Source organism: Peromyscus eremicus, chromosome 16_21 (assembly GCF_949786415.1).
Source record: "Peromyscus eremicus chromosome 16_21, PerEre_H2_v1, whole genome shotgun sequence".
Lineage (NCBI taxonomy): Eukaryota > Metazoa > Chordata > Mammalia > Rodentia > Cricetidae > Peromyscus > Peromyscus eremicus.
Genome location: NC_081432.1, coordinates 37,102,563 through 37,127,641, shown reverse-complemented (window position 1 = coordinate 37,127,641; position 25,079 = coordinate 37,102,563). Strand labels below are relative to the sequence as shown.

The window sequence follows — 25,079 nt, the reverse complement described above, 5'->3', positions numbered from 1 at the left end:
TCTTGGCCACAGCAAGTGTGGCAGAGCTACCATTGCCCAGGGCACTACCAACACCTGTCCCTAGAGCACACTATTCACCAAAGATACTTCCTTTGGCTCACTCTCATGTCTGGTACATTATAAATACAAGATAAGTATTAGCTGAATGAAAAACATTAGGTCAACTATCCTACCACACATATAACTATTGTATCTAGTCCTGAGTTTTGTTTTCCTTTGGCACACAGTTTTCTTCAGTTTTCTAACAAACTCAGCATTCTGCAATTTCAGAAAAAACAAAAACAAAAACAAAAACAAAAACAAAACAAAAAAAACAAACAAACAAAAAAACACCCGACTAAGAAACAATGCAATTAGAAGTTTTGGAGACATGACTCAGGGAACTAATGATTGGGCAAATGCAAGGGCCTGGACTCTACCCCAGTACCATCATGTGAAAGAAAAAGAAAGTAAAGAACTGAATTAAGTACCATTGCTTAAGGCCATCCTGTGCTGGAGCAAAGCACGCATACTCCTCTAGCCCCTATGAGGGCCACTTAAATAATCCTCAGGAGTTACTGTGGGCTTCCCATTACTACGGCTTTTATGTCAATTCACTAACTCAATCCCTACAGAAATGAACTTGAAGTGTAGACCAGGCTCAAAGTGACGGAAACTAACCTGCCTATGTCTCTACTGGGATTAGAGGCATGTACCACCATATCCAGCCTAGGGTTCATCTCTTGATGAGGAGAGACTTAGTCAGGCAGTTCCTTGCTATGTAATCCCGGGCCCTCTGAACACCGCAGATCTGCTTCTCACACCCTCCTTATCGACAGTCCCCTCCCTGGTAAAACCCGCATCTCCTCCACCACAATTCAATTCAGCGATGACTCAAAGCACAAACTGCAAGGCTATAGAGGTTAAATATGTATTCTGGTTTTCAGATGCCACACCTCATCCAAAAGATGGAAGGACTGAAGAAATTTACACCAAACACAAACCTAAAATGATACCTTTTTCCTATTTTTAATAGCTAAATTGCTAGACTCAACCATGCTGACCTGGTCACAATGGCCTTGTCAAACCTGAACCCACATCAAAATACTAGCTACTGCTAGAAAAAGCAACCAAAGCCTCCTCACCTTCCCTTTCAGTGTCTGCAAAGCATCCAAGTAGGCAGCCAGCATGGGCAGACTCAAGGTCTCCACCAGGGTGGTGTGCAGCCACTGGATCAGCTTGCTGTCCCAGCTTACACTGGCCAGAGCCTGTCGCACCCTTCTTGCACACTTGTCCACAGCAACACGACGCAGCACAGGCTCGTTGCAAGCCTGAAAGACGTTCATAAAAAGAAGTTAGTACAAGATGACGACACAGGACAGAATAAGAGTCAACTACAGACAGATTTCTGATGTCTTACCCCTTCGTTGGCCAAGCGGGCGAGCCGGTCAGACTGCAGGGCTTTGAGGATCTTGTTAAACAGCTTGCTCTGAGCCATGGTCCAGCCAGTCCTGTAACACAGACTCAGGAGTTAAAATGTAACCCCTAAGGACGTTTCCCATGTATGTCCACCACATAAAGAGATGCTGTCATATTTTTGTTCCCATTATGAGTCTCAGGTCACTGAGCTAAGGCATGAAATTTTGGTCCCAATTCCGCCAACGAATCAGCTCACCATACACTATAAGTCAGGATCAGTCATGGAGTCTTTCAGTGCTTGAAAAGCCAATTATTTATCTGGTAGCTAAAATAATCATATTAGTAACCAAAGACATGGCACCAGTGCACAAACATGTTTCAATTCTATTTATTATTTATTTTCCAGACAGAGTCTAACACCAAACTAGACTCAAATTCCAAACTCCTCCTGCCTCAGCCTCCAGAGTGCTGGGATTACAATATATGCCACAATGCTTGGTTCAGCAAGCATCTTAATGTACTATACTAGAAGCATGACAGTAAGGTAAGAGCTCTATTTAAACCAGTTTGAAGAGCAAAAATGTAAAAGAACTATTACCACAATTCTTCAATGCCCTAATACTGTTACCCCAGCCTTTATGTTTTTTTCTGTCACACGATTAGCAAAAGGATGCTAACACTAACTAGCACATAACAATGGCATATGTCTACCTTCCCGACAGCTTTCTAAACCCAGATGTAAACTCTGAAATTACAAGTCTGTACTATTTTTGGGGGGAGGAGGAGGAAGTTTCAAGTCAGGGTTTCTCTGTGTAGCCTTGACTGTCTTGGAACTCACTCTGTAGACCAGGCTGGCCCCAAACTCACGGAGATCTGCTGCCTGCCTCTGCCCCCTGAGTGCTGGGATTAAAGGCATGTGCCACTACTACCCGGCATATCCTGTTGTTCTTAGCCCCACACTTCACTTCCAACATAGTGGTATAGAGCTTATTAACATCACTCTTCACCTCACTCCCAATCTTAAGAATTCTGATATCCCAACTATGACTAGTAATCATAGAGATAGGAGGATAACAGAAGGAAAGGTAATAGAAGATATTTAAACTTTATTTACTCTCTCTGACATCAAAAGACTCCCAATAAGCTGAGCATGGTGGCGCACGCCTTTAATCCCAGCAGTCAGGAGGCAGAGGCAGGAGGATCTCTGTAAGTTTGAGGTCAGCCTGGTCTACAGAGTGAGATCCAGGACAGGCACCAAAACTACACAGAGAAACCCTGTCTCAGAAAAACAAACCCTCCCAACAACCTAGTACTGGTTCTGTGGGTAAAGTGACAGCTATGCTAACATGAGGCCTTGAGTTGGTATCCCCCAATATTCATGTAGAAGCTGGGCATGGAGACATGTGTCTGTAACTCTAGTGCTGGGTTCAAGGTGGAGAGAGACAGAAGGATCCCAGGGGCTTGCTGGCCAGCCAGTCTGACCAATCAGCAAGCTCTAGGTTCAGTGAGGGATTTGATACCAAAAACTAAAGTAGAAAACTAGAGGAAGATACCAGACATCAATCTCTGGCCTCCATCTGTAGAAACACAGGTGATACATACATACATACATGCAAAACATAAGCACACACAAATCAATAAAATGTAAAAGAAAAAAAGAAAAAAAGTTAAAGTTCTTGCAATGAACCATGTGGATCTCAGTACCTTCCCAATCTCATCATCCAATGACTGTCACTCAGCTTAGCTCAGTGTACTATTCTATCCCTGATCAATACCGCCCATTCCCCTACACCCATGTGCATCACATGTAGTTCTGTATCTGGATCTTTTTCATTCATTCCCTAAAATCAAACAGTAATGTCCTCTTTCCTCTCCTTCAGGTCACTGTTAAATATCACCTTTACTGAAGCTTCCTTGACCCCTCTTATCCCACCGTGAGATTCTCTAGCTCCATTTTCCAACTACATCACCATCTCACATTCTAGCATTCTGAGTTTGGCTCCCTTTGTTAGAATATAAAAGGCAAAAAAACCAAGATTCTTAATGGTTGTATTTTAATGCTATATCCTCAGTGCATGCAACAAGTGCCTGACATTCTGGGGAGTTAACACATGCTAAATAAACAGACAAATTGCACACACATTGCATTCTAAGTGCTTTGAACAGCTAGGTTCATCCTGTCATTACCCGCCACCCACCCACATGCACACCCTACTAAGCACGTGCGTGCTAAGCAACACAAAGAACACATCAGGAAGATTTAGACTCAACACTCAACCAAGCTCTTTACCACTCTAAGGTGGTCAAGCTACAGGCAAACTACTTAAAATGCCATCAACAGCCCCCATTTCTTCCTTCACAGCAGATCAGCATCTTTTCCATCACATCTAGTCTTACTCCAACATTTCTACAGGCCATGGGTCTACAAATACTATCATGGCCTAGTGAATACACAGATGAAGGATAAATTAGCCTTCTACTCTGTTCAACTATTTGGTATACAAGAATAAGCAAGTATTTACTAGAAACCCCTTTTCTCTCTGTAAATAAAATATCCACCTACTATACAACTCCCATGGTCCAGAAGAAGCCTAACCAAGAGCCAGGATGTTATTCCACTCTTTAATAAAGAGCTGGCTATGTACCCTGGGTGTTCCAGTCTTTAAGAGAGAGAGAGACAGAGACAGAGACTAGATTTTCTCTAAGTTACTTAAAATTCAGGTTAACTATGATAAACAATGATAGCAACATAGATTTAGAGATAGAACCAAGCAACCCCTCTTGAGAAATGCCATCATTTCCAGTCTTGGTAATCGACATCTAACACAGCCAAGTATTCTACCGCTAAATTATATATTCCCAGCCTTTGCTTTTATGAGACAGAATCTCATCAAACAGCTCAAGTTGACCCTGCACTTTCTATGTAACCAACACTGACCTCAAACTCATGATCTTCCTGCTTCTGGCTCCTGAATGCTGGGGATTACAGGACTGTAGCATCATACCTTGCTAGCAATGCCTTCTATCTATCTGCAAAGCTTTCCTCGTTACATGGAAATTCCTTCTGAGTTCCCAAAGCTACTCACCCTTATAATACCGTGAAGATTCTAGATTGTGCTTTTCTTTTTTCTTTCCCGCCTAGTTCTCTTGGTATAACTCCTATTACTTCATCAGAATCATGTCTATTTTTATTGTGGTTTGTTCCTCAGAGACTTTGGATTTTGGGGATGGGGACTGAAAAGCCTTAATTCATTCCACTTGGAATAGGAAGGCTGTTGGGATTAATATCCCTCGCCCATTAGTTCCTATTTCCCTTTCCATTCACATTATTGAAATGCCCAGCACATTTATCCTAGTAGCACCTCTCCATGTACAGTGATTCTCAGGTGGTCTTGAGACTTGCATGTGTAGATGTGGGAGAAAACAGAATGTTCACAAACAGTATAGAAAAAGTTTTCTGGCGACAGATATATTTCCATTTTAATGTACTTCTTAATTTTTAATTACTGTTTGAATTCTACCCTATTTGTAAGCACTAAGATTATTATTTGTGTGTGTGGTGTATGTGTGTGAGTGGAGTGTCCATGTGTGTACATGTGGAAGCCAGAGGTTGAATTTAGGTGTCCTCTTCTTTTTCCATATTATTGTTTGAAACAGGGTCTCTCACTGACCTTGGTACTCAATGATTGGCTAAATGGCTGTCCAGCAAGTTCCAAGAATCCCCAACTTCTCCAACCCTGGGGTCACAGATGTCTATCACCATGACGCCCAGCTTTTTTTATGTAGGTGCTGAGGACCCTAACTCAGGCCCTGATACTCACACAGCAAGTACTTTATCCGCTGAGCCATCTCCTCAGTCCTTCCTCAGTCATTTTTTTAACTCTATTTTTACTATGCAATACAAAATGATAAGGAAGAAATATGATCTCGAAAGAGAAAAGTTAAAATCTATTCAGAAAGGACTACCACATAACACATAAAATTAAATTTGAAAGTTTATGATTATTGCTGTACATACAACAAAGTGACCCAAGAACTGAAACACGTTCTATGCATTCTGTTAGCTTCGTGGGAGGCTAAAAAATTAAATAGGCAGGGGCGAAAAAAAAGATCTAACCCAAGATTAAGATAAAGACCATGCTAAAGATATAATTAAGGAAAAATTCAAACACAGGAGACCAAATTTTAAATACAAGCCTAAACAGTCAAGGAGCTGATGGGAACTGGGGTGAGTCAACTACCCCCTCCCTTCGGGCCAAAATCTATTTAATTTTCATGAGTGCAAGAAATGCATTTTCTTTGTTTCATAGATGAGATCAGACAGTCTTTGTTTTCCTTGGTCTGACCAATCTGAATGATATGCTGACCTCAGGCTCATTCTAGTTAAAGCACGCAAAATAGCACGCTGGTCCTAGAAAACCTGACTCTTCTTTTCTTTTTCTTTCTTTCTTTCTTTCTTTCTTTCTTTCTTTCTTTCTTTCTTTCTTTCTTTTTAAAGAGACAAGGTCTCACTATGTAACCCAATCTATCTTCAAATTTGGATCCTCCTGTTTCCAAAAGGCTGGAATTATAGACATATGTCACCAAGCCAAGCAAACCCAGTATTTTCAAAGGTAATTATTAATTCCCTGATTCTGTTCCAAGGGAGACTGATTCAATGCAAAAATGTCTAAAGGACAAGGAGGCTAGAAAAGGGAACTGAATCCCCTGAAAGCAGTTAGGATGGTTGTAGGCCTTCACATGAGTGCTGCAAACAGAACTCTGGCCCTCTGCAAGAACAGCAAATTCTCTTGACTGCTTAGCCAGCTCTCCAACTCCAGATTTTTTTTTTTAATTGTGTGTATGTGCTTGGGATGTGTGTGTGAGCTGTATTTAGGAGGGAAGCACATGCCATGACATTTATGTGGTCAGAATACAACACTGTGGAGTGATTTCTCTCCTACCTCACATGGGTTCCAGCAAGTAAACTCAGGTCATCAAACTTGCACCAGGTTTGTGTTTTGGCAAGTGCCATCTCACTAGCCCTGTCTAAATCATATTTTTTATCTTAATTTTATTTATTTATTTTTGTTTTTGTGAAGACAGGTCTCTCTACATAGTCCCAGCTGTCCTGGAATTCACTATACACACCAGAACAGTTTCAAACTCAAGAGATCTACCTGCCTCTGCCTCCCAAGAATTGGAATTCAAGGTGTGAGCCACCATGCCAGGCCTAAAGAAATTTTTTTAAGTGAAAAATTAAACAGGGCAAGACAACATCAGAAAAGCTCAATTAAATCACACAACTAAGAAAGGAAAGAATAAAAGAAGGGAAAAGAAAATGGACAAGCAGTAAGGAAAGAAGGAAAACAAAGATCTTGGACTTGAAATACCAAACATCCAACCTGATATATACCTACATATCATAGTATATAATCACACAAAGTTCAGAAAAGGAGAATGGGAAGATTCTTGGTTGAAATTCTGAAGTTCTGATTTCTAAGATAAGACAGCCTACTTTCCAGTACTAGATTAAAAAAAAAAAAGTTAAGACGTTATAAAACCCAAGATCAAATGCATCTAATGCAACTTTTCATTTGACAACAGATGGGTTAGCTGGCCTGACATCTTCAGGACTATATTACTTTACCATCAGATAGAACTTCCAACAATCCTCCAAGTTATATGACTGTGACACACAGACACAAGAACATGACCCAGACCCAGTCAGCTAACTTTGTGGATAGGAAACCATGTAAACATATGAGGGATCATAGACCATATGGTCCCTGACACAAATACAAAACTCCTGTTTTAGTGCAAAAGCAGCCATGGCACTATCAACTGAATGGACGTAGCTGTATTCCAAGAATTGTGAATCATAGACACTGAAATTAAATTTTTTTGTTTTGTTTTGTTTTGTTTTTCGAGACAGGGTTTCTCTGTGTAGTTTTGGTGCCTGTCCTGGATCTCGCTCTGTAGACCAGGCTGGCCTCGAACTCACAGAGATCCGCCTGCCTCTGCCTCCCGAGTGCTGGGATTAAAGGCGTGTGCCACCACCGCCCAGCTTGAAATTAGAATTTTATGTGTTTTTTTTCTCCAAGCACTTAACATAAAACTACTCTTAAGGCATACAAAGCAAGCAATGGACCAAACTTGGCACATGTGTCAGTTTAACAACCCCTGCCTGATCCAGACAATTAAATCAAGCAGAGATAGAAACCATTTCATAAAACATCAGCCATTGTTAGAGAAAACTAGGATTAGGTGGTGGTAGTAGATTTTGTTTCCTAAACACAAAATGATCTGTGGGAGTTCCTACTGAATAATTCAAGAGTCAGAGAAAAGAGCTCTAACAAAGAATGGAAGTTTCTGACTCTACAGATACAAGGCAATCAGTAGTCTCTCTAAAGATAAAAACCTAGATTCTAGGGAGCTGTCCTATAGAACTCTCCATGGAGTTCTCAGTGTGGAAAACTGTAATTTTACATGGCTTATACAGGAACAAAGGAAGCAGCAATTTAACAAGCAAGGGAAAGAAGGCAATAAGATGCTTATAATCATAGCAGAGGCAACTTAAAACTTCCAAACAAGCTACAGAAAAAGGATGTCCTCTTGAGTTAAGCTAATAAGTACTAACAAATAATGAAATCAGCTACCTGCAAAAGTTACCTAACCAAAGAGATAGCTTAAAGCCTGTTGCTAATAGAACACCACCCAAATCTTACCAGACACCAAAACACAGTAACAGTTTATTTCAAAATAACAAAATCCAATCAGTGTGCAGTGGGGTCCTAATAGGGGATGGAGGTTCACTCTGACTAGAGAAAGACAAGCCAAAGATAGGAATCTCTCTAGTGTTTTCTGCAGCACCCAGCAGGTAAAGGGGCACCCTAGTTATCTGGTGTGCCTATCTTTCTCCTGTAAAGACTCTCCACCCACCCACCCCCTATAACAGAATGCCTTCTCAGACTTTTCAACTAGGGATGGATACTCAGTCAGGCATTCCAGTGTCTTTTCTGCTTTACAGTTTTATCTTTCCTTATAAATTAAGAAACTAGTGACCATGCATGGTGGTACATACTTATAGTATGTCTGGCCAGCCTTGACCTTCACAGTTAAACTATGCATAAAAGTAAATAAAGGCAAGGCATGGGGGCAACACATCTATAATCCCAGCACATAGAAGGTAGAGGCACAAGAATCAGTTCAAGATCAAATCCTAGCTACAAAGGGAGTCTGAGGTCAACCTACATTACACCAGAGACCCTGTCTCAAAAATCAATAAAGGGGGCTCAACATCTGTGAGCACTTGCTGCTCTTCCAGAGGACTAGAGTTTAGTTCCCAGCATCCGTATCAGACAACTCGCAAGTGCCTGCAGCTCCAGGGGATCCAACAACCTCTTCTGACTTCGAAGGGCACCCATCACACATGGTATACACTAGCATACACTCATAGACAAATATACATTAATATAAAATGAATCTTTCACAAATTCCTTCTTTTAAAAGAAGGACTGACTTAAGAAAGGCATTACTATATACTATTAAGACTGATGACTTTAATAAACCAAACCTCTCAATCACAATCAAAGGTTAACTGATTTTAAAAAGTCCTTCAATTCTCTCAAACATTTGTCCCCATAGTTTTTAAAGTCATACTTTTATTATTTGTAACTGTGTCTGTGTGCACACACGCACACGTAGATATGTACGTATGCATTCAGGTGTGCAAGTAGGCCAGAGGCATCCTCCTTGGAGCTGGAATTACAGGCAGTTGTGAGCTGCCCAACATACGGTCCTCTGAAGAGCAGGACAGCTCTTAATCTCTGAACCATCTCTCTCGCCCCTCACCATTTTTTAAATTAAATTCTGTCATGGAGTTATATCCCCAACTTCAAAAAACTGTATTTTAAAGCAACTCAAGCATATTAGCTTTACAGAGAACTCCAAAACATTTATTACCCTAAATGCAAATCTTACATACAAACATAATTCAGCTTTTTAGGTAGTTTGGGTGGCTCTTACATTGCATAACCTACACAGTAAGTCATACCTATGTCCAGCAAGCAAACTGTAAGGTTTTGTGGTGCTGGGGTCTCACACATGCCAGGAAAATGCTTTACCACTGTGCTACATCTCCAACCCCCACTTCTTATAAAGAGATTAAGGTTTCACTATGCTGTCCAGACATGTCTTGAATTCTTAAGTGCAAGTCCCCTCCTGCCTGGGCCTTCCAAGGTGCTGCAACTACAGACACCTGTATGTCACTATGTATGCCAATCAATGCACTAGAGTTAGGGACAGCGAGTAAGGTAGCTGAGACCAACCCCTGCAGCCAAGTCCTTCACAGCACTGAGCAGAGATACAATTTACATAGCTACAAAAGAAATGAAGTTCAGTAAATGCTTCAGTGAAGATGATGTCAAAGAATTAACCCCAAAGTGACCAAGTCGATCAAGGAATGGTCTACCTGTTGACATGTTCTTCCCAGTCTTCTGGTGGAGGAGGAGCATCTGCGTCTGTCCTGGCAAAGATGACATGCCGTTCACACTCGTTCATCACACTTCGTGCCTTCTGGTTGTCATAGAGTGGGACAGGAGTTGATGAAACCGTCTCCACATCTATTGGAACGTCTGATTCACTGTAAACAGGTGAGGAAATAGGACCAAGCCACACACACTTCACACAACACAAGTGCTTAACAATCATTTGGTTGGCAAATAAAAAGATACATACACTGTCTACTGAACATAATTAGCTTTAAATGATGAATAAGCTCATCACATTCACAAGAAAATTTTGATCCAAAGTCATCTTCCCCACACTCTCATCTAGCTCTCCTCTCTCCCTGGTATATGATTGGGAAATACAAGGCCATTACACCTTTAGTGGCTCCTGGTTTTTTAATTTTGAAGCAGTTTCACACTGCCCTGGAATTGACTATGTTGCCTAGGTTAGCCTTGAAAGTGGTTGTTTTTTTATTTAACATTTTTAAAACAATTTTTGTGTGCCTATTTAAGTGAGTATGTGCATGTGAATTCATGTCCACAGAGGCCAGAGACATTTGACACGGATACTGAGAGCATCTGGCATTGGTCCTCTGCAAGAATAGTATGTGATCTTAAGTGCTGACCCATCTCTCTCCAGCTCCTAGCCTTAACCTCTTGACACTCCTCCTGCCTCAGCCTCACCAAGTGTCGGGATTATAGGCATGAGTTACTACACCTGGCTCCAAAGTCTTTTTTAAATGCAGCTAAAAACTAGCAAACAGATATGTATATATAAAGAGAGACAAATACATCCACAAGTAAATAATTGGCTACCCTACGCATACTGTCCCAAAGTTATAGGCCACTCATGGCTACTTAAACCTATTAAAATAAATAGAATTAAAAATTTGCTCCTTGTCCAGCGTGGTGGTGGTGCATGCCTTTAATCCCAGCACTTGGGAGGCAGAGGCAGGTGGACTGAGTTACAGGCCAGAATGGTCTTCAGAGCGAGCTCCAGGCCAGCCAAGGCTACACAGAGAAACCCTGACTTGAGGAGGAAAAAAACAATTCCTCAGGGCCAGAGAAATGGCTCAGCAGTTAAAAGTGCTTGCTGCTCTTTCAGAGGACCCAGGTTTGATTCCCAGCACTCACATGGTATAGCTCACAACTGCCTGTAACTCCAGCTCCATGGGGATCTGATGCTTTTGTCCTCTGAGAACACTGGCACTCAATGTACATACCCACACTCATAAACACAATTAAAAATAAGTCTTCCAATAAAGTAATTTACTCAATCACTAACCTTCATTTTAAGAAAATGCCATGAGATACAAATACATGAGTTTTAATGTAAGCAAGAAGTTTTATACAATAAAAAAGAAATATTTCAAAAGACTTTCAGTTATGCCCCAGGCCAGAGGAATCAGGATTATTCTAGAATGTTCCTCTAAATAATGGCTCATAGATCTTGAGCAAACTGGAAGTCAACAAAATGTTACTATCATTATGAAATAAAAAACAAGTCTTCTGAGCTGGGTACGCTAGTACTTGGGAGGAAGAGGCAGATGGATCTCTGTGAGCCAGCCTGGTCTACATAGAGAGTTCCAGGACAGCCAGGGATACATAGAGAGACCATTTCACAAACAAACAAACAAACAAACAAACCTCTCTTCTATGACTGCAATCGTAATGCTTGGGAGGCAGCAACAGGACGATCAAGAATTTGCTGCTACCCTGAGCTACACAGCAAGTTCCAGGCTAGCCAGGGGTACAGAGTAGAACCCTGTCCCTAAAGAAAACACACAAACTAATCAAGGTGGCATACACCTTTTATCCTGGAAGATCAAGAGTTCAAAATCATCTTAAGCTATACTACTGTCTGGGGAGGGGAATGGTGTGTCTATGTGTCTAGAGAACCCACTATCTCCACAAAAACAACAAACCCTGTACTTGAGGAAAGATTAAACATGAAGTCAAAACAAAAAAACAAACAAAATCTCTTATCCAAAAATTTGTAATGATCAGACTAGAGTATTTCAACAAATTCTGATCTGGGTGAAACCAGAAGGTTCAAAATAATTAACTAATTAGTTAGGTCAAATGTAACCAATCACTTATCAGATAGTAAATTTTTGAAATGTTCTTACCCTCTAACGTAGGGTGGCTGGAAATATAATGAGACTTAGGAGGGTTTAGATTAACCCACAGGTGGCTTTCTGTAAGGAGGTAAGAATGAAAGCAATGTTTTGGGAACTCCCTCCAAAATCTGTGAATCTGTGCACTAAAGCCAGGAAAAGCGAATGATAGATTGTAGCCACTGTCAAACAAATCAGATGCAGTAAAGTGACAAGAAAATTCTTCCGTTTCCTCTTTCCACACAAGCTCTATGACACTTATCTAAGTGGACTAGGCTGTTTTCATTTGCACGATCTTCCTTTTCACATTTGAAAATGTCTGTGAAGATGTCCCTGATGGGCTTATGCTACTCATCCAAAATCTCCAGTCACCCCCACAACCCCCAATCACTCCAAGAACACCTTTCTAAACCCCACCATATGATCACTGCCAAGGTTAGGCAGAAATAGCCCTTAAGAAGGAAACCCAAACTCACATGGTATTCTCAAACTCACATAGTATTCTCCTGCTGCCGACGGGGAGTTACAAAGAGCATGCGGGTGGGGCGGGCACTACTGGCATCTGGGTGGGCACTCCATGGTTTGGCATAGCTATGATCCAAAAACACGAGGTCCAGCTCCCGTTCATGCACGGAAAGTTGGAAGAGCAGGGAAGTACCCATCCGCCGAGCTGAAGTCTGGAAGTCCCTCTCCCCACCCCGGTGGGCCATGTCAGTAGTCAGGCAGCCAAGTCAGGGTGCGATCTGCATGCTAGTCACCTGCAGGGAAAGCGTACACCATCAAAATATGCTCTTATGCCTATCACTCTTATCGATTACACACATCTTTGCCCACCGAGGTAAGAGTTCCCACGCCACTACCAAAAAGGTGCCGGTGCTATACAAAATGCACAATCATGTATCAATAAACTGACAAGATTCCACAGTTCACAAAGACCTTAACTTTGCTTGCAAGGTGTAGTGGTGTACGCCTTTAATCCTAAAACTGGGGAAGGAGAGGCAGACGGATCTTTATGAGTTCAAGGGCAACCAGGGCTACACAGCGAGTTCATGTCTCTCTTTAAAAAAAAAGTGGGGGGGGGGGGAGAGAAAAGGAAAAAAGAAAGCAAAACAAAAATCAAAGACCTAAATCTGCTATGCAATTTCCTGCCTGGGTGGTAAAGGTTTTTGCAAACAAGAGGAACCACAAGCATGAATTCTTCAAAAGCTAGGGGGTCCCTACTTTCCATCCCCTAAAGGACGTGGGCAGGGCCTGTGGGCTCGGGCGCCCCTGGAACAACAGCCGGGCACGGCGGGTAGTAGGAAGCTGGCTGCTGCCAAGGGCTCCATCCAGGCTTTGCCGCTTGGGGCTGAGATCAAGGGGAGTCTCCTAGGGTCACGTTCCAAAGTTCTGCACCGACCTCACGTTACACCCGAGTTTGAAAAGATTAAAAAACGAGAGCCCGCCCTCAGCCCGCGCCGGGGACGGGCCCTCGGGAGGCCTTTCTTCCTTCGCCCTCCCTCGGCGAGGCGCCCGGCAAACTGCCCGCTCCTCCGACAGCTTCCCGCCGCGGAGCCGCAAAACCTCAAAACGGCCCACCCGGGCGGCACGGCGACGGCGGCGGCTCGGGGGGGCCTAGGCGACTTGGCCAAGGTCATCCCGAGTTCGTGACGAGGAGGAGCCGCCCGGCCCCGCCTCCCGGGGCCCTTCGCGGCCCCGCGCCTCCGCCGCCCCAGGGCCGTCTGGGCCTCCCGCGCCCGGCCCGGCCCGGCCCGGCCCCGTGGCTCCAGTCCCGGCCCCCGCAGGCCCGCGGAGCCCCGAGGGCCTCCGCCGAGGCGGCCTCCCGCCGCCTCGAACCCCACGGCCCGCCACCCGCGCCGGGCCAGACCCGCGTCTCACCCGCAGTCGCCGGCCGCGCGCTCGCCCGAGCCGGATCCCAGCGCGCGTGCGCCTTACCGCCTCCGCGCCGGATCGCGGTGGGCTCGGGCGAACACGCGGAACTGGATCGCTGCCTGGGAACGGCGCGGCGGTGAGCGGCAAAACCCGGAGCGGATTCAGCCCCCGCGACCTCGCTGGCCAGTGGGTAGTGCCGAAGGGGCATGCAACTCCGAGGCAGAGATGTCCTCCCTCCGTGTTTTCGGCAGGAAGAGTGAGGGCAGAGGAGAAGATAGACAACCCAAGTGCTCGGGGTCCTCACTGCAGTCAGTTCTTTGTCCCTTTGACCGTTAAAGAGCTAGCGAGATTCAACTTGCAGTAGGAGGGTGGGGTTTACCTTCAGTCCAGTGCCGGTGCTGTATCCTTATAATCCCAGCACGCAGGGGTGTATCCTTATAATCCCAGCAGGCCGAGACAGGAGGATCGCGGTGAATTGCAGGACAACCTGAGCTACAGAGTGACACCCTGTCTCAAAACTTCAAAACCAACCGGAGAGAGAGGGGGAGAGGGAAAGCTGAGCAGAGTGTTATTTCAGCCACCTGTCAAGAGCTCAAATTAATTTCTTGATGGCAATTACCATGAGCTACCCCCACCTCCAGGCTTTAAAACTCAGCGCCTTGGGTTGTTTATTTATTCATTTATGGAGGGGGTGGTGGGACAGAGTCCCATGTATCTCAGGCTGGGCTCAAATTAGGTATGGAGCCAGGGATGCCCTTGAATTTTTGATCCTTCTACCTCTCTACCTTTCAAGTGCTGGGATTTTAGGCCTGCAACACCATACCTAGAGTAGAACACAGTGCGGATTTTTTGTTTGTTTGTTTGTTGGGTGGTTTAGTTTTTCAAGACAGGGTTTCTCTGTGTATAGCTCTGGACCTAGCTCTGTAGACCAGGCTGACCTTGAACTCACAGAGATCTGCCTGGTGCCTCCCCAGTGCTGGGATTAAAGGCATGTGCCACCGCCCAGCTTAGAACACAGTGTTTTAAACTCTAGGTGGCAAATCCCATTGAGGCTTGAATAACTGAAAGTCGAGAGTCAGGAAGATTAGGCAACCACAAGAAGTTTCTAAATGTGCAATGGCCTAAAATTAATTCAACCAATATTTCTGGCCATTTGTGATGTGTTACATCCACGATGTCACTGCAGCCTTGGTTCTGAGCACACAACATGTACACTTTCTCACAGCTCATGCCATAAAGTTATAGCACCAACAAATGCTATGTAAAAACCCTCGGCTGAGACTTCAGACTCTTGTATGTTATGAACTGCAGTGTTTTTACTGTAGACAACAAGTTTTCTGTTCTTACAACAACCTGAGACTTTCATTATGAAAAACAAAGGTTCTTAGTAGTTTCCTATCTTTCCTCAGCATGTATCAAAGTAGTACTATCTTTGGATTGTGATAGAATGCCTGGTTTTAGAAATTGCTGTTTGAGATCCGGGCCAGTGGTGGTGCACGCCTTTAATCTCAGCACTTGGGAGGCAGAGCCAGGTGGATCTCTGTGAGTTCCAGGCCAGTCTGGTCTACAGAATGAGTTCCAGTACAGGCACCAAAACAACACTGAGAAACCTTGTCTCAAAAAACCAAAAAAAAAAGAAAGAAAAAAGAAAAAAAAGGAAATTGCTGTTTCAGTGGCTGTTTGAGCTTCATAAAATGATCAATGAATTATAGCTTGGGATTAGGACAGAAGGTGCAATCATTTCTGAAAACACTTCTGCCATTTTGTACTATGTCTTTATATAAAGTAGCTTTCCTTTTTTTTTTTTTTATTTTTTTGGTTTTTTGAGACAGGGTTTCTCTGTGTAGTTTTGGTGCCTTTCCAGGCTGGCCTCGAACTCACAGAGATCCGCCTGTCTCTGCCTCCCGAGTGCTGGGATTAAAGGCGTGCGCCGCCGGCCGCCGCCGCCGCCGCCGCCGCCGCCGCCGCCGCCGCTGCCACCACCACCACACGGCTAAAGTAGCTTTCTTAGCATTAATTATTATTAGCAAAAATATCCATCACCTCAGAGGCTAGAGGATCAGGAGTTCAAGAGCAGCCTCAGCTACATAGGAAGTTCAGGGCCAGCCTGGGCTACATGAGACCCTGTCCCAAAAAATAAAAATAAATAGATAAATAAATCAAACAAAGAAAAAAGGAGGCCAAATGTTTTGCTACCCCGTTAGGAAGCACTCCCCCGAGGCCTCATGGATTTCCCTGTATATATATTTTTAAGGCCTCACTTCTTTTCTCATCTAAATTGCATGGCTTTGCCAAGAATTCATTCCAGACGAAAGAGAATTCTGTGCCTGACATTGAACTCAAAAGGACAGTGACAGAAGAAAAGAAAGGAATCGCCAAAGCAGCTAGGTCATTTTGTTTGTACAGGCCTAGTCACCGGACGCCACTTGTTTTATACACCCTCTGTCACATGCCACTCGTCTCTTCTGGAGATTCTCTGCGGAACCAAGAACCACTCATCTCTGTGATGTCCCTCCGTTGCTAAGCTCCACTCACCCTGGGAACCTGGGACAGAGGAACTCTAAGGCGGACTCGGCGGTGGCACCGTGAAGGGAAGGAGGGGAGAAAGCAGGTGTCCAAGATGCTAAGGCTTGTCCTGGAGTCGGCCAAGATTAACCCACCTCTCAGCCCCCCACCCAAACCCTGTGTAACTGTCTACTTCAGAGGTGAGAACCAGGTTCCAAAAGGCTACCAGGGGCCCTGCTAGGCATCACACACTCAGAGAAAACCCAGTTTCTCACATTCTTGTAGCATGAATCTTAAATGTTCTTATTAATAAAATCAAACCTGAGCCAGGTATTGGGGTGAACACTGGAAGATCAGAGAACCAGAACAAGCCACAGCTACCTCACTTTGCCGGATCCTCAGCTGGTCTTGTTTCTTCAGACTGGAAGCCTCTGTGTCCTCATATCCGAATGGCTCTCAGCTGAACTGTGCTGCTCAAAACCTAAAAGCTTGAATGCTTAACCAGCCAAATGCTTCTTGTTCCTGGTCCTCACGCCTTATATACCTTTCTGCTATCTGCCATCACTCCCTGGGATTAAAGGCTCGCTTTCTGGGATTAAAGGCGTGAGTCACCATGCTTGGCTGTATCCTTGAACACATGGATTTCTGCCTCTGGAATGCTAGGATTAAAGGCCTGTGCTACCACTGCCTATCCTAAGTATCTAGTGGCTTTTCTGTTCTCTGACCCCAGATAAGTTTATTAGGGTACACAATATTTTGGGGAACACAATACCACCACACATTTTACTACATGGAAGATGTCCCGTGTGGCACAGTGAAGAGTTAGATTCTGATTTGCTTCACAACCTGTTTGTTGTCAAGGCCCTAGCATCTCAAGTCTTGGGTCTGATCTCCCAACAACCCAGCCAGGAGAGAGAAGAAGAAAAAAAATGATGATAGGTTTTTGGGTTGTTTTCTTAATTTTTTTGTTTGTTGGTTTTCTTTGTTGTTTTTTTTTTTTTTTTTTTTTTTTTTTTTTTCAAGACAAGGTTTCTCTGTGTAGTTTTGGTGCCTGTCCTGGATCTCACTCTGTAGACCAGGCTGGCCTCGAACTCACAGAGATCCGCCTGGCTCTGCCTCCTGAGTGCTGGGATTAAAGGTGTGCGCCACTGCACCCGGCCTTAAGATTCTTGTAACGTGTACAACTTTGCGTGTGTGTGTGTGTGTGTGTGTGTGTGTGTGTGTGTGTGTGTGTGTGTATGGTTTGCTTGTTTGTTGTGAGATGTGGTCTCACTGTGTAGCCCTGGCTGGCTTGATTTAGAATTTGCTTTAGCCCAGGCTGGCCATGAACTCCTGAGTGCTGCCTCTTGAGTACTGGGGTTACAGATATGCACCAGCTGTGTATGACTGTCTAGCCTGCATGTAAACACGTTTACCTTGTGCATACCTGGTGCCTATGGAAGTCAAAAGAGGCTGCTAGATCCCCTGGAACTGGGGTTACAAATGGTTGTGGGCCACCACGTGGGTGCGGGGAACAGAACCCAGGTTCTCTGTGAAGAGGTCTAGGAGTCAGCACAGAACACACCTAGACACCAAATTCTCAGCACAAAAGCAGGTGGGGGGAGGTGCCTCTAGATCGGACAAAGACAGCAGCCGGTGTTTCTGCAGGAGTGGTTTGTAGGAGAAAAAGAGGAAATCTGTGCTAGGATCGGCTGGTAAGTCCTGATTGGACAGGTTAGGCCCTGGGGCCAAATAATGAATCTGGATGGCTGGACCTTGGTGTTTTGATAGATGGATCTCGGAGTTTTAGTCAAGCATGAGGGAGGGATGTAACCTAATGGTTTAACAAAGGGGAGGGAAGGGAGGAAGGTAAGACCCACCAGAGCCGTGTTTGCAACACTTGGGCCTGTTCCAGAACCCTTCACTCTGCAAGAGCAACCAGTCCTTGCTCTTAAACAGCGAGCCATCCCTCCAGTCTCAAAACCTAACATCATCATTGTTATTTCTTTTATTTTGATTCTCTGCCTCCCTCCCTCTCGGGTAGGTATGGGGTGGGGCAGGCAAAACAAACACTTCCTCTCCTTCTTCGATGAACTAGGGCTGTGCTATAAAGTAAGAGAAAAGGAAGAAGTCCCGTGTGGTTTCACCTACCTGTGATCTCAGCACTCGGAAGGCTGTGGCAGGAGGATTTTGAGCTCTGGGCTAGCCTGGTCAACACATTGAGATCCTAGCAGTGAGAGAGAGAGAGAGAGAGAGAGAGAGAGAGAGAGAGAGAGAGAGAGAGAACCCTGCTTCATAGAATTATGAGGAGAAATTTTAAAGATAGCATAAGGATAACCTTTAGTATGACTTTTGCTAATAGCTGCTCAATATTATCAATTACACTTGAATGAGCCATATAGTTGACAATGCCTTTTCATAAATGTCATGATATTTGTTCCTCACAGCAGTTCCATGAGGCAAATGAGGCAAGACTCATTCTCTCCACTTTTTAATAACAGAAGGAACATATGTCTAAGAAGGGAGAGGAAGAGAAAGGGGCGAAAGAATCTAAGAGACAGATTAACTCTATTTAGGAATCACAAGCCTGAGAGCCAATAGGAAGTATGGCCGGGGCTAGGACTCAGCAATATAGCTCTTGCCTAGCATGTGAGAAGCCCAGATTTTGATCTCACTGCCACAAAAAGAGGGGAAGAAATAAAAGAAAACGTGATGGTGGTGTTTTGCTGGCGTGTATGGAAGCTAGTACAAGCCAACAAAGTTTTAGAAACTTGTAGGGAGTGAGAAAATCAGGTCCAAAAAGAAAAGAAGACATAGAACTGTTGGCCCTCCATATCTATGGGCTCTGAAGCTGGGAATTTAACCAACATGAGTCAAAACTATTTAAGGCCAGGCAAGATGGCTCACTTGTAAAGGCAACTATCATTCCTATACCCCATAGGCCAGGATGAGTCAACCCCATATGGCTTTGAGACTCTGGGTACTATGTACTGGGATGAAAATGAAGTGAAAATAGGGTTATCTATCACACAGGGTGATAAGTTTGAAATACTTGGAAAGGAAACTATAGATGCTATGTCACAGCTGCCAATGTAGATTTGACTTCTCATGGTACCCTACCTCTCTTGACCCCACTCAAACCCAGACATGGAAATACTTCCCCCAACTCATACCAGCCCCCTGGTATCTTTGCAGATATGAAGAAAAGAACCCGTGTGGAGGAAGGAAATGACCCCATATGGAATGAGGTAGACATACCATGGCACTTCTGGAAGAGGACTGAACAACTCCAAGAGCAAGGGGCAGGGTTGGGCACTAAGCAGGTGCCAGAGGTCCAGGGAGATGCCAGGGAGACTCACCTGGGTTTCTGAGACATCTTAGCTTAGCCTCTGATCTGATAGGACTGCAAAAAGTCTCATCTGTCCGAAGCTGTTCTTGATCTTTCTCTCTTGCCTTTGGGGATGAACCACAGCATGGTCCATCCTCTAACCCATCCACACCATTCCGATAGACCTAGAAGAGCTTCAAGTGGAGACAAGGCTCCTTGCGCAGAATCCTCTCTCTCTCTTTTTTAAAATTCACTCACATTGTTCCACCCCACAGTCACTCAACTCCAAACATGCCTAGGCAGCTTCAGCACAGGAACACATGTGTGATAGCCCACATGTGGGACAAGGTACAGATGCAATCTCCTTAGACATGACAGAAAACTCCTGCATTCCAGCCAATTCCCTAGACTTGTCCTCACTTCCTAGAAGGATGGGATGGGAAGGAAGAGGCGAGATGTCACCCACCATGATGTCACAATGCTTGTAATCCCAGCACTCTTGAGGCTGAGTCGGGAAGATCACCAAGCTCCAGGCCAACCTGGCCTACCTAGTGAGTTCCAGGCCAGCCAGGGTTACATAAGAAGACCCTGTGTCAAAACACCAAACTTCAAAATAAAATAATGATTTCTCCCTGCTCCTCACAGACCCTAATCTGGCACCTCTGGAATCAACCACTGGAAAATGACTCCTTCCTGCAAGTCATCCTTCGGGATGAGGGCTTTAAAAAGAAAGAAAGGTGAGGCAGGAAGAGACAGGAGGAGCCTGGCCCCTGACCAAAGCAGCGTGGACCAGACATCTCGTTTCTAACCCCATAACTAGCCCAGATGAAAGACCAGCGCCCATGCCACACAGTAAAGGAAAATGGAGGGCGGTGTACTAAAGGAGATGAAGTTGGCTAGGATAGAAACTTGGGTACCAGCAGCAGCTCTGCTTTAAAGCCACAGATCTTGAATGTCTACCTAATTTCAGCCTCTTCTGGTCAGAGCCCAATTCTGGTACCCAACCCAGACTAACATCCCACTCATGACACACTATGGGCCTTTTCCACAACATAGAATCTGATTGGTCCATCTTGGCCAGGTGCTCATCTTTGATCCAATGAGCTACTAGTTTTCTTGGGATTCCCCAAGCAACTTCCCACAGAGTTGTAGTGACCCTCCACCCCCATCCTCACCCCCACAGTCCTCTAGTGAAGGCCCTGCTTACCTGGATTCTTCAGGCTCTGGGAGAAAAATCATCCCTACAGACACAGCCAGGGACACAGGAGAAGTCCTCTCTCCCCCTGGCTGGGAGTCTCATACCTACTCCTTACCTCCTCCAGGTTCATTGGCCTGGCCACTGTACTGCTCAAGCAGCTGGTGCAAAGACCAAATGAAGTCTTTTTTGTGAAGAATCTGACCCTGCTCAACCATTCCATGAAACCCACTGATGTGAGTCAGGCACCAGATGGCCCAGGCAGGGCAACTGGAGGAATGTGGGCTGCTGGTATAGCTGAATGTCTTGCTCCAGGAGCAGCCATATGCTCCACCACAAAGGAGTCCTTTGTGCCCTGCGAGGGCTCCATCACACTGATATCATCTGGTCCCCATCCTGCCATCCATCTCCTGTTTACCCTTCCATCCTCCCTGGAGGACTGAATGTTGGCAGGCAGAGGAATGGGAAAGCTTTGCAGAAGAGAAAAGGGAAAGCTTTGGCGTGCCCCAGTTGGAGCCTGCTGCTGTGGGGAAACCAAAGACAGGCTACCCAAGTGATTGGTTAGAAACTCCTAGTTGGCTTTTCCTGGTTGGTCCTATGAGATGGAAGCCTGAGAACCTGAATTCAGCCCCCAGGACCTACATGGTAGAAGGAGGATCCTGACCCCCACATCCACACACTTGCACCTTGGCACACACATGCTCCCCTCCCCCTCCCATACAAAATAAGTAAAACTTAGGTCATCTCTCAGCTTGCTATTTATCAAATCCTGGCCATTTGGGGCTGGTGGCTCTTGCTTGGCTTCTTGGCTTGTTGTTAAGAGATAGTGGACTGACATCCTCCAAGTCTGACTGGCCTCCTGGGCTGCTTTCTGTAGATAATAGATTGGTCTTCTGGACTGGTGGCTACAGCGAGAACTCTGTTATATGTGTGGTCATCATCCATGTATATATTCAGTCTCTCGGAAGGACAAGAGTTTGTCCCCTGGCCTGGAGAGGGGGGTCCCCCAGCAGAAGTATCAGGAACATGGGAAGGAGGCAGGTTCAGGAAGCCAGGCTGCCTGTGTTACTGCGACACAGTGGAGGTGAAGGCAAAGGCAGGAGCCGGAGATGAGGGGGCTTGTGGTGTGTGCTGCTGACTAAGACTTGATTCTAATCATCTAAGCCGGTAGTGGGTATCCAGTGGACAATCCCAAGGGATGGTCTGAAGACGGGTGGTGGGTGAGGAGTATGTGGAGGAAGGATGCCAATTAATAGGCATTGGCAGTTTTCCTAGATCAGGAGACATTAAAATAGCATTGGGGAGGGGGGTCAATACCCTAGTTAGCACAGTGGTCCAGGACAGGTCCTGAGTCACACTTCCGTTTTCTCAGCAACCTCTTGGGTATTCTGCCATTGATATCTTTTTTAATTCTATTATCTTCCAGTTCCCCTCTATTGTAATCCATTGCTAGCTTCTCACCAGTCTGTGCTTGCACACACACACACACACACACACACACACACACACACACACGTTGCACAGATGCCTGGAGCACAGCCTTGTCTCATGACTAACTTCGTGTCCCCCAGGAGGAGGGGCACGAAGCCAGCCACACGGGGAAGGCTGGTGCTATCAATTATTAACTCCCTGCTTTTGCTTTGCAGTGTACTGTCACCCTACAGGTGGCCCAAATATATGACCAGGATACTGAGATGACAGGTATGTGTTTCCCTAGGTTACCCAGCAGTTACCAAGCATATCTGAATGGGTTCTTTGGGACCTTTGAGACTCAGCTCTTAAGGCTTACCAAAAGATTGTGACCAGATAAGAGTTTCTTGGAAGTTATAGGAACCTTATACACCGCTTACTGGCTTGCTCTCCATGGTTTGTTCAGGGTATTTTCTTTTCTTTTCTTTTTGTTTTGTTTTTCGAGACAGGGTTTCTCTTTGTAGTTTTGGTGCCTGTCTTGGATCCCGCTCTGTAGACCAGGCTGACCTCGAACTCACAGAGAACTGCCTGGCTCTGCCTCTCGAGTACTGAGATTAAAGGTGTGCGCCACCGCTGCCCGGCCCAGGTTATTTTCTTATAGAACCCAGGACCACCTGTCCAGGGTGACACCATCCATAGTGGGCTGGGCCCTCCCACAGCCATCATTAATCAGGAAAATTTCCCCATAGACTTGCTTACATGCATTCTGATAGGGGGCAATCTCTCACTTAAGGTTCTCTCTTCCCAGATGACTCCAGGTTTGTGTTAGGACAAAAACTAACGAGCACAGCCAGTCATCTCCCCATCTCCATTTCTCATCTCTGGACATAAGGCTTATCTTAATGGGGAGGGGCAGAAGGGTAGAAGGATGGCCATTGCCAAGAGCCCCCATGTATGAAGAGTGGGGTCCAGGGATCCATCACTGTTGAGGACGAGAGGGGCCCATGATCGCGTTCAGGGAAATACATCTGCCCCATCAGGATCAAGTGTCTAGTCAGGAGTAGGTCTCGGGAGGCGGAATGATTAGGAGGGGGAAGGGCCTGAAAGCTCCCTAAACTGCCCACCCTGGACTTTTTCCTTAGGCAATGAAGAACTCCTGGGCTCAACTGCTAATAAGGTGGCCCAGCAGAAACCCATGGTCCCCAGCCTCACCATGCACAGGGCCCTGGCTTCCAAGCCTCAGCACTTTCAGGTGAGAAACTAGAAAGCCTGTGTAGACCCGCCCGACGCAACTGCCCTTTTCCCACACCATCCCCGCCCTTCTCCAAGGTCATGGGAGAAAGCAGAGCTTCCGATCCAGCTTCACGTCCTCCGGTCCCCGCTGCCCCTGTTCCTTTCGGGACCACTCCGGAGAAATCCTACCTGTGGCTGGGGCTAGACTGCTCCAGTGAGGCTAGGAGGGGCTTGCTGAGCTCTGAAGGCTCAGACAGGTGCTGGGAATGCAGAGCAGAAGGCACAACCTTTCCAGAGCCCTTGGTTGTGGGCAAAGCAAGGCAAGGCACAAGCAAGATCAAAGAAACTATGAGCGAGGCTGAGACCTGTGTGAGAAGGGACTATGGGGTGACCTGTGGCTTCTGGGAGAATTCAGGAAGCCCATCTCATGTCCCACCAACTTCCCTCCGACCTCCACCACATGGCCTAGCATTTCTATTGTGTTTTTGCCCATTCCCTGACCCAACACATCCATAGGAGGTGGACTCCAGCCTTGAGTGCCCCTTTTCCTGCATCCGGTCTGTAGCCAAGTCTTGTCCCTGGACTGAACTCACTTCTCCGTCACGTCTTCCACTCCCTGCCCTGAGCCTCAACTGTCCCTTCCTTGGACCACGTGGAGAGACATACTTCTCCTGAACCCCTGGTCAACATATCTATCCATTCTTTAGTCCATAGTATTTTCAAAGATGCCTAGCAGTCATGTCATACATCGTCTAAAAATCCCTTGAGTCAGCACACATCTGGAATCCCAGCTACTTGGGACGGGGTTGGGAGCTGATGTTGTAGAATGAGTTTGAGGCCAATCTGGGCTACATAGGGAGATGCTATTTTAAAAAATTAGCCACAGTGTTTTGGGTCCTTAGGTGACTGATAAACCAATCCTATATGTTGGGTTTTTTTTTTTTTTTTTTGTCTTTTGTTTTTTTTGGGGGGGGAGAGGCGGGGTTTGAGACAGGGTTTCTCTGTGTAACCTCCTTGGCTGTCCTTGAACTCTCTCTGTAGACCAGGCTGGCCTTGAAATCACAGAGATATGCCCGTGGCTGCCTCCAAATGCTGGAATTAAAGGCATGCGCCACCACTGCCTGGCTCCCAAGCCTGCTTCTTCTTTTTTTCATTAATTAAATTTTTTCATTTATTTTACAAACCGGCCACACTGTTGTCGTCCACCCACTCCGGTAGGTTCGGCTGAAGGTGTTCGAAGCCCGACAGCTCCTGGGCAACAACATCAAGCCGGTAGTGAAGATAAACATCGCAGGCCATCAACATCTCACGCGGATCAAGACGGGAAACAATCCCTTCTTCAATGAGGTAGGCTGAACAGGCCACAGAGGGCAGGCGGGCCAGCCAGGAGCTGGGCGTTATTTCCTGGAAGCAGCTGGCAACCTTGCTTCCTGAGCGGACTGTCTGCCAGCCACAAGCATTTATTGAGCACCCAACCGAACACCAAGTATTATGCTCAGTGTTGGACAAATAGGAGGGGGGCATTCAGAGATCTCCGCACTTGAGGAGCTCGT

The 25,079-nt window shown here is 45.6% G+C and overlaps 2 protein-coding genes across 7 annotated transcripts in view; one reads left to right on the top strand and one right to left on the bottom strand.

Moving 5' to 3' along the window:
• Kansl3 (KAT8 regulatory NSL complex subunit 3) overlaps positions 1-20,051 on the bottom strand; it is a 39,256-nt gene extending 19,205 nt beyond the window's left edge. For 3 of the 6 annotated variants that reach the window (XM_059281507.1, XM_059281509.1, XM_059281510.1), the window contains exons 1-5: positions 13,883-13,975; positions 12,500-12,762; positions 9,851-10,021; positions 1,400-1,490; positions 1,125-1,310 (exon numbers count right to left, since the gene is read on the bottom strand). In XM_059281507.1, coding sequence (XP_059137490.1) covers positions 1,125-1,310; positions 1,400-1,490; positions 9,851-10,021; positions 12,500-12,714 — 663 coding nt within the window. In that variant the 5' untranslated portion in view covers positions 12,715-12,762; positions 13,883-13,975. Of the gene's footprint in view, positions 1-1,124; positions 1,311-1,399; positions 1,491-9,850; positions 10,022-12,016; positions 12,086-12,480; positions 12,763-13,882; positions 13,976-19,719 lie in introns of those variants that run through there. The other 3 variants (XM_059281508.1, XM_059281513.1, XM_059281512.1) reach the window with 3 other exon arrangements.
• The window catches only part of Fer1l5 (fer-1 like family member 5), a 52,440-nt gene continuing 43,767 nt past the window's right edge, over positions 16,407-25,079 (top strand). Inside the window, exons 1-7 of the mRNA XM_059281514.1 lie at positions 16,407-16,581; positions 19,556-19,608; positions 20,334-20,425; positions 21,011-21,119; positions 22,530-22,584; positions 23,436-23,545; positions 24,745-24,873. Of these exons, the coding sequence (XP_059137497.1) occupies positions 16,497-16,581; positions 19,556-19,608; positions 20,334-20,425; positions 21,011-21,119; positions 22,530-22,584; positions 23,436-23,545; positions 24,745-24,873 (633 nt within the window). The 5' untranslated portion in view covers positions 16,407-16,496. The remainder of the gene's footprint in view (positions 16,582-19,555; positions 19,609-20,333; positions 20,426-21,010; positions 21,120-22,529; positions 22,585-23,435; positions 23,546-24,744; positions 24,874-25,079) is intronic.